The following is an 18129-nucleotide window of genomic DNA, read 5'->3' as shown; positions in this document are numbered from 1 at the left end:
CTTGTCTTGATCTTTCTCTCTGCTCTTTTTCTCTTTACTTAGATTTCACGTGGCAGGTTCTTGATGACCTCCATGGAAGTGATCATTTCCCCATCCTTGTTTCCTTTTTCTCTTTTCGCCCTTCCCTCTCTTTCCCTAGGTGGCAGTTTGCTAAGGCAGACTGGACCCTATTTACCCTCAGTGCTGCTCTCTCTGACCTCTCCCTTCTGCCTCTCTCTCGCGCTCTCCTCCTTTTTCATGACACTGTCTTCAACGCTGCCCTCCGCTCTATTCCTCGCTCTTCCTCTCGGGGTCCGGAAGTGCGTTCCCTGGTGGAATGCGGACTGTGCTCGGGCTGTCCGCTGTAAGCGTGCAGCCTGGAAGAGGCACCGCCGTAGGCAGACGACCGATTCTTTTCTTTTCTTTCGGAAAGCGAGTGCGGTGGCCCGTAGGACCATCCGTACGGCTAAACGTGAATGTTGGGCATCTTATGTCTCAACAATTACGTCCGAGACCCCTCTGGCCCAGAACTGGAAGCGTATCCGCAAGATAGCGGGTAAGTTCGTTCCCGATGTTTCACCGGTCCTTCACCTCCGTGATACTCTTGTGGCGGACCCGTTGCAGGTCGCTTCCGAACTGGGTTCCCACTTTTCTTCTGTTAGCTCTGGTCTTCATCTTCCCCAATCTTTCCTTCTTCGTAAACCTGTCCTTGAGTCTCGTCCTTTAGATTTCTGCACTCATCTTCAGCTTCCCTATAATGATCCCTTCTCTCTCTCTGAACTTCGTTCTGCCCTGGCCCTCTGCGGTTCTACGGCGGCGGGCTCCGATGGTATTCATTATGAGATGCTTCGCCATCTCCCTCCGAGCACGTCTCAGTATTTACTGAGTCTGTATAATCGGATCTGGGAGTCGTTGTCAGTCCCTGAGGACTGGCTCGATGCCGTTGTCCTCCCTGTTCGCAAACCGGGGTCTCTGGGTACTTCCCCTAAGGACTTTTGCCCTATTGCTCTCACAAGTTGTGTCTGCAAACTCTTTGAACGTATGGTTAACGTTCGTCTGATGTGGTTCCTGGAACACCATCACCTCCTCTCCCCTTCTCAATTTTGTTTCCGCATGTGCCGCAGCACGACAGATGTCCTGGTGAACTTGGAGGTCTATATTCGTACTGCTTTTGCTGCGAAGACCTCCGTTGTTGCCGTCCTTTTTGACCTAGAAAAGGCTTACGACACCACTTGGCGTTATCATATCCAATCTCAACTTCATTCTTTTGGCCTTCGTGGTCATCTCCCTCTCTTTCTCCGCAGCTTCCTCTCTCGTCGTTCCTTTCGGGTGCGCCTTGGTACCGCTCTCTCTCCCTCTTTTCAGCAATACGAAGGTGTGCCCCAGGGTAGTGTTCTGAGCACTACTCTTTTTCTGGTTGCCCTCAATGGTCTTCTTTCCTCTCTTCCTTCTGGTGTCTTCTCCGCTCTCTATGTCGATGATCTTACCCTTTGTTGTCAGGGTGATGATTCACCTCTCCTTCAACGCCGGCTTCAACTTGCAATTGATGCCGTGTCGTCTTAGGCCACAGGTCATGGCTTCAAGTTCTCTACTTCTAAGACTTGTGCCATGACTTTTACGCGGAAACGGGTTGTTCTTCGTCCCTCTTTGTCACTTTATGGTCATCCCCTTGAATACAAAGATTCCGCGAAGCTTTTGGGGTTATTCCTTGACACTCGTTTGTCTTGGTCTCCCCATATCTCTTACCTCCGTGTTGAGTGCTCTAAGGCCCTTACCCTCCTTCGGGTCTTGTCCCATACTTCTTGGGGGGCAGATAGGCGCACTCTCCTTGCTTTACATTCCTCTCTCGTCCTGTCTAAGCTCGATTATGGTTGCCCTGCTTACTCGTCTGCTTCTCCTTCTACTCTTCGCCGTCTTGATGCTTTGCACCATACTAGGTTGCGCCTCAGTTCTGGTGCCTTTCGTTCGACTCCCATCCTTAGCTTGTATGTTGACACTGGCTTCCTGTCTCTCCAGGACCGCCGTGATCGCTACTGTCTTCGCTATCTTGCGCGGTCCTTGCAACACCCTTCCTCTCGCCTCTGTCGTGCTTTACCTTTTACCCCTCCTGCGGTTCCTGTTCCTCTTCACCGCCTCCCTCTTTCTGTCCGGTTATCTCGCCTACAGGATTGTCTCTCCGTTCGTATTTCTGATGTTTCTCCTCGTGTTGTTCCTTCTTTGCCCCCGTGGAGGGTCCCTCTTCCGCGGTTTTGTACTTCCTTGACCCGTATCACTAAAGCTTTTACCCCTCCTACGGTTCTAAAACGCCTTTTCCTCGAGCACTTTTCTTCTCACTCCCGCTCCATTTCTGTCTTCACCGATGGGTCTAAGTCAGCGGACGGTGTTGGCTACTCTGTTGTTTTTCCTGATCGCACTTATATGTGTCGCTTGCCTCCGGAGACTAGCATCTTTACAGCGGAACTTTATGCTATTCTCTATGCTCTTCGTCTCCTGCTTTCTCGTTGTCAGTCTTCCTTTGTGGTTGTTGTTGACTCTCGTAGTGCCCTCATGGCTCTCGGGTCCTTTAATCCGGTCCATCCAGTAGTTGTCGAGATCCAGCATTGGCTGTTTCTCGTTCACAGTAAATTTAAGTCGGTTGAGTTTTGTTGGGTTCCCAGCCATATTGGTGTGTCTTTAAATGAGCGTGCGGATGCTGCCGCTAAGGAAGCTGTCCGCTCTTGTCCCATCTCTCGTAAAGGCATTCCGTATTCCGACTTTTACCCGGTTATCCATTCCTCAGTCCTTACCCGTTGGCAGGCTTCTTGGTTGTCTGTTACTGGTAACAAGCTACGTACTCTTAAATGTTGTGTTTCCTCGTGGCCGTCCTCCTTCCACCGTAACCGGCGGTGGGAAACAGCTCTGGCGAGGTTGCGTATTGGCCATACTCGCTTAACCCATGGTCACTTGATGGAGCGCCGCCCTGCTCCTTATTGTTCTAGTTGCATTGTCCCTCTTACGGTCGTGCATGTCCTTCTTGAATGTCCTGACTTCCAGGACGAGCGTGTGTCTTGCTTTCCGACCGCCCCTCGCGGTTACCTGTCCCTCGATAGAATTCTTGGTGACTCGGATACTTTTGATATCATTCGCCTTATGCGTTTTTGTTCTCGTATTGGCATCCTTGGTGATATTTAGCGCCCTCTGATTATTTTGCGTATTTGATGGTGCTACATAGCCTTCCCGGTTTGGTGCCTTCTTTTGATAATTACTTACTTGTTTTACCCTCACCTATTTTTCAAATTCACTACACCTTTATGTATCTTGGATCCCCACTCACAGCAATCTACCTATTCTACAATATTTAGGAATTTGAAATATCCTGGAGCTCCTCTGATGCAGGTGTTGTCTCTGATTGTAACCCCTGATGTGTGTGATCAGGGGTTACAGGATGAAAATGTGTTGGGGATAGGATGCATTTATCGAGCTCTTCCTGGTCCAACTACTGTACTGACATTTTCCAGGATGCAACCCACAACTATTGTCAAACTCCTGGCTACCTATTCATTGCTAGGAAAAAAGAGCCACTAGACAAAAGAAAATGTAATTACCGTAGTGTAGTTACCATAGTGTAGTTACAGGATGAGAGCTACACTCGTGGTGTTCCGTCTTCCCAGTATTCTTTTGTCATATAACGCTTTGAAATTACTGACTGTTTTGGCCTCCACTAAAAAGTGAGCACAACCATTTCAGTCCTGCCCAGAAATTGAACCCAGATCCCTGTGCTGTGTGTACTGGATTACACCACTGTACTACAGGACCCTGTCTGTCTAGGATTCTGGGTGTCTATTTTTTTCCCCCTTTAGCTTTGAAAAATTTACTGTCATGAATAATAAATAAATATCGTTACAAATACTTAACAGTTAGGCAAATGAATATATAGAGTAACAATTTCAGTGGCAAGTCAGATCTATAGTCAACTTGCAGTATGGTAATTATTTATGCTATTATAGTTTCAGTGAAGTTTTGATGTTTTCTTTTGCAGTTCTTCCTTACATCAGAAGAATTGTCCTTGCAGTGCCAGCATCCTATGCCACATATAGCATGTAAGTTAGCAGAAACACTGCATATATATCAAGCAGTGTCAGCAGTATCATAAAGCACAGGCGTCAGAAATACTACATACAGTATGTATATACAATCCTGACCCACTACTTGTACACCCTCATTAGCCTGTGGATGCTAGTTTATTCATTCAAATGTTTACATGTGCACCATTTATCTTAATTATTTATTGTACATTATCAGTATCTATTGAACTAACATTCTCCATTAGTTCATGTTATTTAAGGCAAAGGGAATTGTGAAATTGTTTTTAATTACTTTAAATTCCTAAGTATTGCTTAATTGTTTGGTGTATACGAGTATCCAAATGTTCAACACTTGGAAAGGCAGGTATTTGCTAACCATTTTTTAGAAGAAACAAACAAGTTTTAATATTTGCTAGATCATATACACAATTGGCCCAAATCTGATACACTGTGCTACAAGAGTGCCATGTTTAGAGAATGTAGGCTCAGCATTTTGTGCACACTTACACTTGAGTAATTATTTCTCATTTCTCCATTGGAATTATTCCTTCATAAACTTGTGCACAAATGCATTGATAATTGATAATTATCAATACATTTGATAATTATTTATTCTTCCATAACATTTTCCTGTATTGAAAGTCTGGTGATTTTTAAACTCGTGGTTTTAAAAGAATAGAATTATTTATCAAAATTAATTATATGCACTGCTTGAACATCATTGCAGACAAGCAATAAATTTCTTCAAAAAATAATTATAATAATAAGTTACATGTCCTATATGTTCCTCTTACTGATATAAGATCATATGAGCAGTAATTGTAGTTGAAAAGGTAAAAACGTGAATAGAATTTAAGTATAACTGCATCCACTCAACAAACCATTTAGTCCTAAAATATTTTAATATAAATATTATCCAGCTTAATATAAGCGGATTGCAGTGAATGGAAATTTGTGTTTAGTTTCCTAAATATGAAAAAAATAGCATGTAGAAAACTTGACTTAGGAGTTTAAATAAAACAAAATTTAAAATTTAATATAACATTCTCACAAAATACTTTTAAGGGTATCTTGTGGAAATTCTCAGGAAAGACAATCCAAAATACAAAAGGCTATTTATAGAAGAGAAAATTGTGTTTTTATTGTTAAAAGTTTTCTATTGTTAACATTAGAAGTAAGTATATAAATTTAGCACAGAAATTAAACCATATATTTTTACTTATCTTTCAAAGCCTTCAAGGATTGCTACCATCACTGTACAATCTCTGACTAGGAACAACAACAGAAAATACATCACTGAAGTAGTGTAAATGGGACAAGCAGCCATATTATTGCTCATTGTATATAAAGAGCATTAGTAAAACCTAACTATTTCTTCACATTAGAAATCACAACTGAAAACTAAAGTGCTTGATTTGTGTACAACTGTATGTAGATAATTGAACAAATAATTAACAATGATAATTCATGCAATAAGGAAGCCATATCAGTGTTCAGAGTGTCTAAAAGACTATGCTCATAAATCAGGTTTAATATCACACATGAAAACTCACACCAGGGAAAAACCATATCAATGTTCAGTGTGCCTAAAAGAGTTTGTCCAGAATACACATTTAGTATCTCACATGAGAGCTCACACTGGAGAAAAGCCGTATCGTTGTTCAGTGTGTCGAAAAGACTTTACACAAAAATCTTATCTAGTATTACACATGAGAACTCATACAGGAGAGAAACCATATCAGTGTTCAGAGTGTCTAAAAAACTTTTCTCAAAAATCTCATCTAGTATCACACATGAGAAGTCACACAGGAGAAAAACCTTATCATTGTTCAGAGTGTCTAAAAGGTTTTGCACAGAAATCTGGACTAATAACACATATAAAAACTCACACAGGAGAAAAACCACATCAGTGTTCAGTATGTTTAAAAGACTTTTCAAAAAAAGATCACCTGACATCTCATATGAGAATTCACACTAGAGAAAAACCCTTTCCCTGTTCAATGTGCATAAAAGTATTTTCATTAAAAGGTGCTCTAGCAATACATATGAGAACTCATACAGGAGAGAAGCCATATAAGTGTTCAATATGCCTCAAAGGATTCTCACACAATGGTAATTTAGTAACACACATGCGAATTCATACTGGAGAGAAACCATATCAGTGTTCAATGTGTGTGAAAAACTTTTCACGAAAGTTTCATCTAATATCACACATGAGAACTCATACAGGAGAGAAACCATATCAGTGTTCAGAGTGTCTAAAAGATTTTTCACAAAAATTTCATCTAATGTTACATATGAGAACACACACAGGAGAGAAACCATTTCGATGCTCAGTATGCCAAAAAGACTTTTCTCAAAAAGGCGACTTAGTTGCACATATTAAAACTCATGCAGAAGAGAAACCATATCAGTGTTCATTGTGTCTTAAAGCATTTTCTTATAAGTCTAGTTTAGTATCACATATGAAAACCCACAAAGGAGAGAAACAGAATAAGTGAACTTTCTATGTAACATAATTATCTGATAAATATTTCATAAGATTTTATATTAATATCCAGTTACTACAGTTTTTTTTTCATAAATTTAGTCTAGCAAAAGAAATGAGAAATATAGCAGGAATTATATAAAAGTAATTAGTATATGTAAATTGTATTAAAATTCTACTCTAGTTCCACTCTGACCAGGAGACCTGGTCAAGGACTGGACTGTGAGGACATTGAGCCCCGAAATCAACGCAAGATAAGGTAATTACACAGAAGACAGCATACAGAACTTTAGTGTCTAAATATTTTAACCCTTCCAGTGCATAAATCATATATATAGGATTTTGGCCTGACTGCAGTGCACATATCACACACACACACACACACACATACATATATATATATATATATATATATATATATATATATATATATATATATATATATATATATATATATATATATATATATATATATATGTCGTACCTAGTAGCCAGAACGCACTTCTGAGCCTACTATGCAAGGCCCAATTTGCCTAATAAGCCAAGTTTTCCTGAATTAATATATTTTCTCTTAATTTTTTTCTTACGAAATGATAAAGCTACCCATTTCATTATGTATGAGGTCAATTTTATTTTATTGGAGTTAAAATTAACGTAGATATATGACCGAACCTAACCAGCCCTACCTAACCTAACCTATCTTTATAGGTTAGGTTAGGTTAGGTACCCGAAAAAGTTAGGTTAGGTCAGGTTAGGTAGGTTAGGTAGTCGAAAAACAATTAATTCATGAAAACTTGGCTTATTAGGCAAATCGGGCCTTGCATAGTAGGCTCAGAAGTGCGTTCTGGCTACTAGGTACGACATATATATATATACATATATATGCCTAAGGCACAACTTTCCTAAACACGAGAGTGAAGTATACAACTTTAGAACACTTTCCCACCAGGAGACTCGAACCCTAGCCAGCACAGAAGCCTTCCAGCAACCGGCATAACAGGTACGCCTTAACCCGCTCCACCACCTGCTCAGACCCTTAAAAGAGATGGTAATTTCGGAGTATTTAAATACACCAAAGATCACCACCTCCCAAGAGCACTAGAGCAAGTGAGGGGTCATTTATACGTTTATTTCATCAAGTCCCTGTTAATATGGGAAGACACAGTGTCTATGCTTAAGGCACAACTCTCCTAAACACGAGAGTGAAGTATACAACTTTAGAACAACTTTTTGTTCTAAAGTTGTATACTTCACTCTCGTCTTGGAATCCTGATGTCTGCTGAGACAGTTTAAGTGAAAGTGATTGTGCTGTTTAGTGTGTCTGCTGTAGTCAGTCCAGGTCTCACTGACGTAGAGAAGGGTGGTTAGTACCACTGCATGGTAAACCTTCAGTTTGGTGGTGAGGCTGAGACCACTCCGCTCCCAAACATTCTCACGGAATCTTCCAAAGGTAGCGCTGGCCTTGGCGATCCTGTTGACTTCTGTGTCTATGTTCTCTGCTCTTAAGAGTATGGTGCCAAGATAGGTGAAGGTGTCAACTGCCTGCAGGTTCTGCCCCTTAACACTGATGTGTGGTTCCTGGTAGGGTATTCCAGGCGTGGGTTGGTACATGACTTCAGTCTTTTTAGTGCTGATGACGAGACTGAAGTTGTCGCAGGCTTGTAAGAAGCAGTCCACTTCGTGCTGTATCATTTGCTCTGTGCTGGCATTGAGGGATTAGTCATCAATTAACAGGAAGTCTCTTATGACAGTTTCCTTAATTTTTTAATGGCCTGCAGACACCTGAGGTTGAACAGCCCACCATCAATCTTGTATCTGATGGGTATTCCATCCTGGCAATCGTGGAAGGAATCAGTGAGCATGGCCGAGAATACCATGCTGAAAAGTGTTGGGGCGAGAATGCATCCTTGCTTTACACTGTTCATCACCAGGATGATTTTTGACTCATCTCCATCATCCATTACAGTACTCATGCCATTGTGGAACTGCCAGACAATCGCAGTTAATTTGCTGGAACAGCCAAACTTCTCTATTATCATCCACAAACCATCTCTGCTGATTGTATTGAAGCCCTTGGTCAGGTCGATGAAAGTCCCGAAGAGGTTGCTATGTTGCTCTTGGCATTTTTGTGGCGCTGTCATGCAGCAAATATCATATCGACAGTTCTGCGTTTTTCACAGAAGCTACATTGACTTTCCAGGGTGGACGCCCTGCTCAAGATGTTGAAGGGGCGGGTGAGCATGATATTGAGCCAGGATCTTCCCAGTGATGGACTGCAGTGAAATACTCTGGTGATTATCACAAGACTGCCGGTTGCCTTTCCTCTTGTAGATGTGAACTATGCTGGCATCTTTTAACTGTTGTGGGACAACGCCATCATTCCAAATGGACAGGAAGAGCTTTGTCAGTTTCTGCATCATGTCTGGTCATTCTGGTGTGCATGGAACTGGTGATGTTTTTTTTGCAGCAATACCTGAATCTCTTCATTGTTTTCGTCGAACCAGTCCTGGTTTCTGTGGGTTGCTGGTTCGAGGTGCTCAAAGGCAGTAGAGTAGACTGAATCTCTGAAGGCTGCCCACCTCACTTCAGTGCTGTCCTGGCCATTCTGAGGTGTAGCATCCTGCCTTCTAGGTTGATGGAGAATCCTTCAATAATACAGTTCAGCCACATTTACTCAAACTGTAAACTGTATATACAATTTGAGTAAATGTCGCTGAATGGCGCACATCGTATATATATGCAATTGAGGGTGCCACGCATGATTTAAATGTCCCGTGGCTACACGGGGTTCACATTAGCTTCCTCAGGGCTCTAGTAAACAGATGCCATTTAAAAAAATATCATGGGTAACAGTCCTGGGTGTGAGACCCTCAGTACTGAGTGAGCAACCAAGTCTGGTGCATGCAGCATGAGCTAACATTACTGCTGTTCAGCTTGTGACCACAGCATCACCAAAAAATGTCAAAATATACAGTGGCACCTCGACATACGATTGCCCCTACTTACGATAATTTCGAGTTACGATATAAATTTCATCGAAAAATGTGACTCGACATTCGATGGTGTCGTCGACATCCGATATTTGTTGGTACACGTTCGGGTCGACCGAGCGCGTGGTTCCCGGTCACGTGGCCGACCTGCCTCAGTTTACTACAGTTGCCCGCTTAGTGACGATCGCGCCTATAAGAAATTCCGCTTTTGTGGTGATTTTTTGCATTTTGAACATTAAAGTAATTATTATATATCACGCCATGAGTCCCAGGAAAGTCGGTGGTAAGGCTCAACATATGAGATCCCATGTAAGAATGACCATAGAGAAGAAACAAGAGATCATTCATAAATACGAAGATGGTGTGCCGGTAGGTGAACTGACTAGGTAGTACAACAAATCTCAGTCAACGATATCCACCATACTTGGTAAGAAAAGGGACATTATGAGTGCTAAAGTGGCAAAAGGCGTATCAATAATCACGAAACATAGAACACAAACACTTGAGGATGTAGAACAGTTATTATTAATTTGGATACACAACAAGGAGTTAGCGGGTGATAGCGTTTCGGAGGCCATCATTTGTAAAAAGGCAAGAAAATTGCATGAAGAATTTTTAAAGAAAACCCCTGGAACGAGTGATGCAGAAGTGAAAGAGTTTAAGGCGAGCAAGGGATGGTTTGAGAAATTTTGAAAAAGAAGTGGAATTCATAGTGTTGTGAAGCATGGGGAGGCTGCCAGCGCAGACAAACCAGTGGCTGAAAGATTTATTGGCGAATATAAAGATTTTGTGCAGAGTGAGGCATACCTACCACAACAAGTGTTTAATTGTGACGAGACAGGGCTATTCTGGAAAAGATTGCCAAAGAAAACATACATTACCAAGGAGGAGAAGTCATTGCCTGGACACAAGCCAATGAAAGATCGGTTTACTCTTGTGTTGTGTGGTAATGGGAGTGGCGATTTGACAGCTGAGGAAATTTCTTCAGGGGAGGATGTGCCAGTAGAAATTGTTTCTTCTTCAAAAATTAAGAAAATGTGTGCAATATGGAAAGAATTGCAAACCTTTGCTGAAACGACTCACCCAAATCAAGCTGCAGTAGGTCGTTGCCTTAACCTATTCAATGACACTGTGATGCATCATTACCGACTAATGTTAAAACGAAGGGAAAAACAAATGTCTCTTGACAAATTTGTAGTGAGACAAACAAGCACTGAACCACAACCAGGTCCTAGTGGTATTCAGGCAAAACGTAGGAGAGAGAGTACCCCAGAGAAAACATTGCTGCCTGATGTGATAATGGAAGGGGACTCCCCTTCCAAACAGTAACAACTCTCCTCCCCCCTCATCACCATCTTCCCTACGCTATCAAGAACCCTCCATAAAGGTAAGATCAACTTAGGCACTGTATTGTAGTTAGAAAAAAACATTGTATTCAGTATAAAATGTATTTGTATGTTAATATTTTGGAGGGTGGGGAACAGATTAATTCAAATCACTATTTCTTATGGGAAAAATCGCTTCGACTTACGATATTTCGACTTACGATCTGTCTCTGGGAACGGATTAGCATCGTAAGTCGAGGCCCCATTGTATATGTAACTGCTATTATTTAGTGATGATAGTATTACAGAAGACCCTGTCTGTGATAAAAATGACTAGGATTCTGATAATAGCAGGATTGTGGTGATAATTATTGCTGTGCAGAGTATAGTGGGAGGAGTAATCTTGGTGAAGCAGGGAGGTAGCATCATCTGCTGACTCTGTGTGGCAACCTGTTATTCTTTGAACTCACCATACCAGCTGAGTGATTTGCTATGGTGAACACAAATGTAGATATTTATATATAATGTGTGTATATATAGTGTAATAACAGCAAAAGGAGTATGTTGGGAGGAGCTATTTGGTGAGGGAGGAAGTGGCATGCTGTCGTCTGCTAGCTGCTGTGTCACTTGTCATGCAGTTTTGTGTTTTCACTATGTTATTTGGACACCATACCAGCTTAATTATACAGTTATTGTGAACAAAACGTGTATAATACTTATATAGTATAATATAAGTATAATAAGTATAATACTTATAAGTATAATACTAAAGATACTTATATATAACGTATGTATATAGTAGTGTAATAACATAAAAAACAGTATGGCAGGAGGAGGAATGTTGGTGAGTGAGGTGTTTGTGAAGGAGGGAGGGAGGTGGCGTCTGCTGGCTGGTGTATGACGACCACTCTTGTTGTTTGGACTCACCATACCAACTTAGTTGTTTGTTATGGTGAACAAAACATGCAGATACTTATATATAATGTGTATATATAGTGTAATAATAGCAAAACTATTTGGTTATTGTTTTATGAACATAATTGAATCGCTAATATGCACACCATACTTTTGAGTACAGCGATGGTTCACACATTTTATTATATAAATATATCACACTACACACTATTGAATAATATTACTGCAAAAAACTGAGAAAAAATCAGACATCTTGAGGTTATCTTGAGATGATTTCGGGGCTTTTTTTAGTGTCCCCGCGGCCCGGTCCTCGACCAGGCCTCCACCCCCAGGAAGCAGCCTGTGACAGCTGACTAACACCCAGGTACCTATTTTACTGCTAGGTAACAGGGGCATAGGGTGAAAGAAACTCTGCCCATTGTTTCTTGCCGGCGCCTGGGATCGAACCCAGGACCACAGGATCACAAGTCCAGCGTGCTGTCCGCTCGGCCGACCAGCTCCCATTGAAATAATTAGGTAATAATATCTTTGTGGCAACTCCTGCCCGACAGCGCGGGTGGAGCTGACTTCCTCTGATACTTACTCTGTCAACGCCTCAATTTTGCCAGACTTCCTCGCCCTATTGTGGCCAAAATCCAAAATATGTCGCCTACATTGCCCCATCCCCCTGTGGTCAGGGAACACAAATGAATACTTTTATAAGACAAGAAAAAAGTTGATTTTTTTTATTTCTTGCGCCTGGCAGCGTTGAAGGACTATTAACCCTTAAATGGCGCATAGGTATATACCATTTGACACCCACAGACGCATACCAAAAAAAAAAAAAAAAATTATTTTTTCTTCCTAACCTGTTAATTTGTGTTCACTGATCACGGGAAAAATAATAAAAAAATCGTAAGTGGCATATAGTGCCCACTATAGGGCGGGGAAGTGTGGCAAAAATCAGGCGCTGACTGAGCATGCGTCCCAGGCGGTCTGTTGATCGCCAGCTGTCAGGCCAGAGTTTCCACAAAGAGATAATTACCTAATTATTTCAATGTCTTTGATTGATTTTTCGTAGTTTTTTTGCTGTAATATTATTCAATAGTGTGTAGTGTGATATATTTATATAATAAAATGAGTGAATCATCGCTGTACTCAAAAATATGGTGTGCATATTGTTGATTCAATTATGTTCATCAAACAGTGAACAAATACTTTGTCGGTTATTACACTATATACACAGGTTATATATAAGTATCTGCATGTTTTGTTCACCATGACGAACCACTAAGTTGGTATGCTGAGTGGCAGTGGCAGTGGCAGGCAGTGACTGGCTGCCACTGGCTGCCACTCCCTCCCTCACCTCACCTCACCTGACTTGCCACCATTCTCCACCCACTCCATTCTCCATACTGTTTTTGCTTTTATATACAGACGTTATATATAGTATTTACATGTTTTGTTCACCATAACTGTACATCTAAGCTTGTATGGTGAGTAAAGACGTAGCTACTCACACAGTCAGCTGATGGCTGCCGCCCTCAAGGCCAGACGCACTAATATTTCTCCTACAACAATACTGTGTGGTGTTATTATGCTATATACACACATTATATATAAATATCTACCTGTTTTATTCACCATACCTGTACAAGTAAACTGGTATGGTGCCCAAAGACCATCGTGGTCATCAGTAAACAACATGATAAGTCCTGCAGACAACGCTCCTCCCTCACCAAAATGGCGGCTCCCAACCTCCTACTCTCGCTGTTATCTCACACTATACACACGTTATATATAAGTATCTACATTTGTGTTCACCATAGCGAACCACTAAGCTGGTATGGTGAGTGCAGTCAATAAAAGGTGGCCACACACACTCAAAAGACAACGCCACCATCCTCCCTCCCACAGCATTACTCCTCCCTCCATGGCGCACAGCGCCAAATATCACCACAATCCTGCTATTATCAGAACCCTGGTCAGTTTTATCACAGTCAGGGGTCTTCTGTAATATCATAGCTACATAATAGCATGAACAAGTATGTTATGGCATTTTTAGGCGATGCTGTGGTCACAAGCTGAACAGCAGTGCTGTGAGTTCATGCTGCGTGCGTCAGGCTTGGTAGCTGACTCAATACTGAGGCCCCTAACACCCGGGAGTTTGGCCCACGATTTTTTTTAAAAATGGCGTCTGTTTACAAGAGCCCTGATGAAGGTGTGGTGAACCCCGTGTATCTGCGGGCCGTTTAAATCTTGCGTAGTACTCCAAAGCATCACATGATGCGATGCGCAATTTACTGCAAGTCGGTCAAAGCATCATATGATGCGATGCGCAATTGAAGGGTTAAGGCAAGTGCCCTTTAACCCTTTAACTGTGCGGCCTATAAATATGACACCCCCCAGTGCGCAGGAAATGAAACCTCGGGAAAAAATTCTTTTTTTTCTGAAAGTGTCAAAAACCCCTCCCTGTATATGGGTATAGCAACGGAAGTTCGAAATTGTACTTACTTTGGCTGCTACGGAGTCCGAAAGGTGGGGCGTGACGTCATCATTCCCCGTGCGCCAGAGCAGTATGCTTGCGGGGCCGGTGGGGCGCCCGGGGCGGGGCGAGCGAGTTGCCGCGAATATATTTTTGTTCATTTTTTGTGCACAGTTCCAAATACATTTTATTTGTTTTTACGTGCTAATCCTATGTATAACGAACGCGTACACTACATTATGGCAGTAAAACATCCGTACTGTCCAAGGACACTGTGTTACATGCATGACACTTGTGTACACATATCGTGCACATATTTACCATGTATCATGATAATTTATGTATATATACAATCTATTTTCAGACTATACACTGTCACACACTATATACATTCACCATCAACACATTTAGAACACCGCAAGTGTGAGCAGCCACACCCAGCCAGCCCTCCCTCACTCCTCCAACATTGCTCCTCCCATCATACAGTTATTCACACCAATGTTTCATGCTAATTTATGTATATTTACAACATATGTACACACTATACACTGTCACACACTATATACATTTACCATCAACACATTCAGAACATCGCGAGTGTGAGCAGCCAAACCCAGACAGGTCCTCTCTCACTCCAACATCTTACTCGCCAACATAGCTCCTCCCACCATACTGTTATTGTTTTTATTACACTATTTACACATGTTATATATACTTATCTACATGTTTTATTTACTAGAACTATGCAAGTAAGCCGGTATTGTGTCCAAACAGTACAGTGGCCACCATACACTGCATGAGAAATCACACAGCAGACAGCAGACGACGCTACAATTACGACGTCACATCCCTCACCAAAATAGCACGTATGGGCCACTAGCAGCTGCCTCGTATGGGCCACTAGCAGCTGCCTCGTATGGGCCACTAGCAGCTGCCTCGTATGGGCCACTAGCAGCTGCCTCGTATGGGCCACTAGCAGCTGCCTCGTATGGGCCACTAGCAGCTGCCTCGTATGGGCCACTAGCAGCTGCCTCGTATGGGCCACTAGCAGCTGCCTCGTATGGGTCAATAGCAGCTTCCTCGTATGGGCCAATAGCAGCTGCCTCCTATGGGCCAATAGCAGCTGCCTCCTATGGGCCAATAGCAGCTGCCTCGTATGGGCCAATAACAGCTGCCTCGTATGGGCCAATAACAGCTGCCTCGTATGGGCCAATAGCAGCTGCTTCGTATGGACCACTAGCAGCTGCCTCGTATGGACCACTAGCAGCTGCCTCGTATGGGCCAATAGCAGCTGCCTCGTATGGGCCAATAGCAGCTGCCTCGTATGGGCCACTAGCAGCTGCCTCCTATGGGTCAATAGCAGCTGCCTCGTATGGGCCAATAGCAGCTGCCTCGTATGGGCCAATAGCAGCTGCCTCGTATGGGCCAATAGCAGCTGCCTCATATGGGCCAATAGCAGCTGCCTCATATGGGCCAATAGCAGCTGCCTGGGCCAATCCTGGTCACTAATTTCTGTAAATGAATAATTGGCCACAAGTTTATTTTGAAAAGGAACCTAAGAAGTGGTTTGAAGATTCCTAGATGGACGAAATAATGCTGTGGTGCTGTGGCTAGCGCTGTGAACATCGTGAACAGCATTTGTGACTTAAATGGGGATTTCGATGTGGATTCAATATATAACTTATTTAAGAATATTCTAAACAAAGCACAGGAACGTAGTATACCATACAAATTGAATAGATCGAATACTAATGACCCAAAGTGGATAACAAAGAATTTGAAGAACCTTATAGGTAAAAAGAGAGCTTGGTACAAAAGGATTAAAAATGGGGAGGTCACTTTAGAACAGGAATTCGTACAACTGGTTAGAAATGTTAAAAAAGAGATAAGGAAAGCAAAAAGAAACTATGAAGTTCGCATAGCAGGGCAAGCAAAGACAAATCCTAAAGGGTTTTTTCAGTTATATCGTACTAAGACTAGGGAAAGGATAGGTCCATTAAAAACTGAGACAGGTCAAATAACAGATAGTGATGAAGAGATGAGTAGTATTTTTAATAAATATTTTGTATCTGTATTTACTAAAGAGGAACTTAACAATATGCCTTCAGCCGAACAAGTCTATGTGGGTGGGGACGAGGACAGGTAGACGAGTTTAGCAGTTACCAGGGAGGATGTTCTTAAACAAATAGTAAAACTCAAACCAAACAAATCCCCAGGGCCGGATGAAGTGTTTGCCAGGGTGCTTAAAGAATGCAAAGAGGAGCTTTGTGACCCACTGTCAACCATATTTAATAAATCAATAGAGTCAGGCAGAGTGCCAGAGTTTTGGAAAGTTGCTAATGTGATACCAGTTTTTAAGAAAGGAGATAGATCAATTGCGTCTAACTATCGACCAATTAGCCTAACGTCTATTGTGGGAAAGTTACTCGAATCAATAATAGCAAATAAAATTCGTCTTCATCTTGAAAAACATAAATTAATAATTGAGTCGCAACATGGTTTTATAAATGGCCGTTCATGTTTAACAAATTTGTTATCTTTTTATTCTAGCATTGTTGAGGCAGTTGATAGTGGTAAGGATTGAGATGTTGTATACCTTGACTTTAGCAAAGCTTTTGATACAGTGCCACATGAAAGACTGATTAAAAAAATAGAGTCTCATGGTATTGGGGGTGCTATATTAAGCTGGATTAGGGCATGGCTATACCAAAGGAAACAGAGAGTTAGTATAAATGGAATCAAGTCAGAGTGGGAAAATGTTGTAAGTGGAGTGCCTCAAGGCTCTGTCCTGGGACCTCTGTTGTTTATAATATATATAAATGATTTAGATTCAGGTTTGAGTAGCAACATTTGCAAATTTGCCGATGATACGAAAATCGGTAGGGAAATTAATTCGGAGGAGGACTCACTATCACTTCAAGTTGATCTAGATAGGGTTTTGAAATGGTCAAAGGATTGGCAGATGCAGTTTAATGCTGATAAATGTAAAGTTCTGAGGTTAGGTAATGATGATAGAGTTACAAGATACGAGCTAGATGGTGTTGTGATTGCGAAGTCGGATTGCGAAAGGGATCTGGGAGTTATGATTAGTAAGAATTTAAAACAAAAGGATCAATGCATAAATGTTCGTAATAAGGCAAATCGGACACTTGGATTTATTAATCGCAGCGTTAGTAACAAGACACCTGGTGTGGTTCTCAAGCTATATCTTGCTCTAGTTAGGCCCCATTTAGATTATGCAGTTCAGTTTTGGTCGCCATATTATAGAATGGATATAAATTCACTTGAACGTGTCCAGCGTAGGATGACTAAGTTAATTCCCCAAATTAGAAATCTTTCATATGAAGAAAGATTAACAAAGCTTAAGTTGCATTCACTGGAAAGGCGAAGAGTTAGGGGTGACATGATAGAGGTTTACAAGTGGATGAATGGACATAACCGGGGGGATATTAATAGGGTATTAAAAGTATCAACACAGGACAGAACACGAAACAATGGATATAAATTGGATAAGTTTAGATTTAGGAAAGACTTGGGTAAATACTGGTTCAGTAACAGGGTTGTTGATTTGTGGAACCAATTGCCGCGTAACATTGTGGAGGTGGGGTCCCTCGATTGTTTCAAGCACGGGTTGGACAAGTATATGAGTGGGATTGGGTGGTTATAGAATAGGAGCTGCCTCGTATGGGCCAATAGGCCTTCTGCAGTTACCTTTGTTCTTATGTTCTTATGTTCTTATTGAATCACTGATATTTGAACATTGTACCCAGTCATTATCCCACTCAGGCTCTTCTATAATACTGTTACGGCTAAATAATACAGGTTATATATATATTTTGACATTATTAGGCGATGCTGTGGTCACACGCTGAACAGCAGAGCTGTGCGCTCATGCTGCGAGCGC

General features: G+C 41.8%; 1 protein-coding gene across 1 annotated transcript in view; it reads left to right on the top strand.

Annotated features, from left to right (window-relative positions):
* LOC123755870 (zinc finger protein 271) overlaps nt 1-6586 on the top strand; it is a 79944-nt gene extending 73358 nt beyond the window's left edge. The window contains exons 2-3 of the mRNA XM_045738791.2: nt 3998-4058; nt 5276-6586. Of these exons, the coding sequence (XP_045594747.1) occupies nt 5501-6544 (1044 nt within the window). The 5' untranslated portion in view covers nt 3998-4058; nt 5276-5500 and the 3' untranslated portion in view covers nt 6545-6586. The remainder of the gene's footprint in view (nt 1-3997; nt 4059-5275) is intronic.
* Nucleotides 6587-18129: the final 11543 nt, after the last annotated feature.

This window comes from Procambarus clarkii, chromosome 55 (genome assembly GCF_040958095.1).
Source record: "Procambarus clarkii isolate CNS0578487 chromosome 55, FALCON_Pclarkii_2.0, whole genome shotgun sequence".
NCBI lineage: Eukaryota > Metazoa > Arthropoda > Malacostraca > Decapoda > Cambaridae > Procambarus > Procambarus clarkii.
Note: the sequence above shows the minus strand (reverse complement) of the source record. Positions and strands in the feature narration are given on the sequence as shown.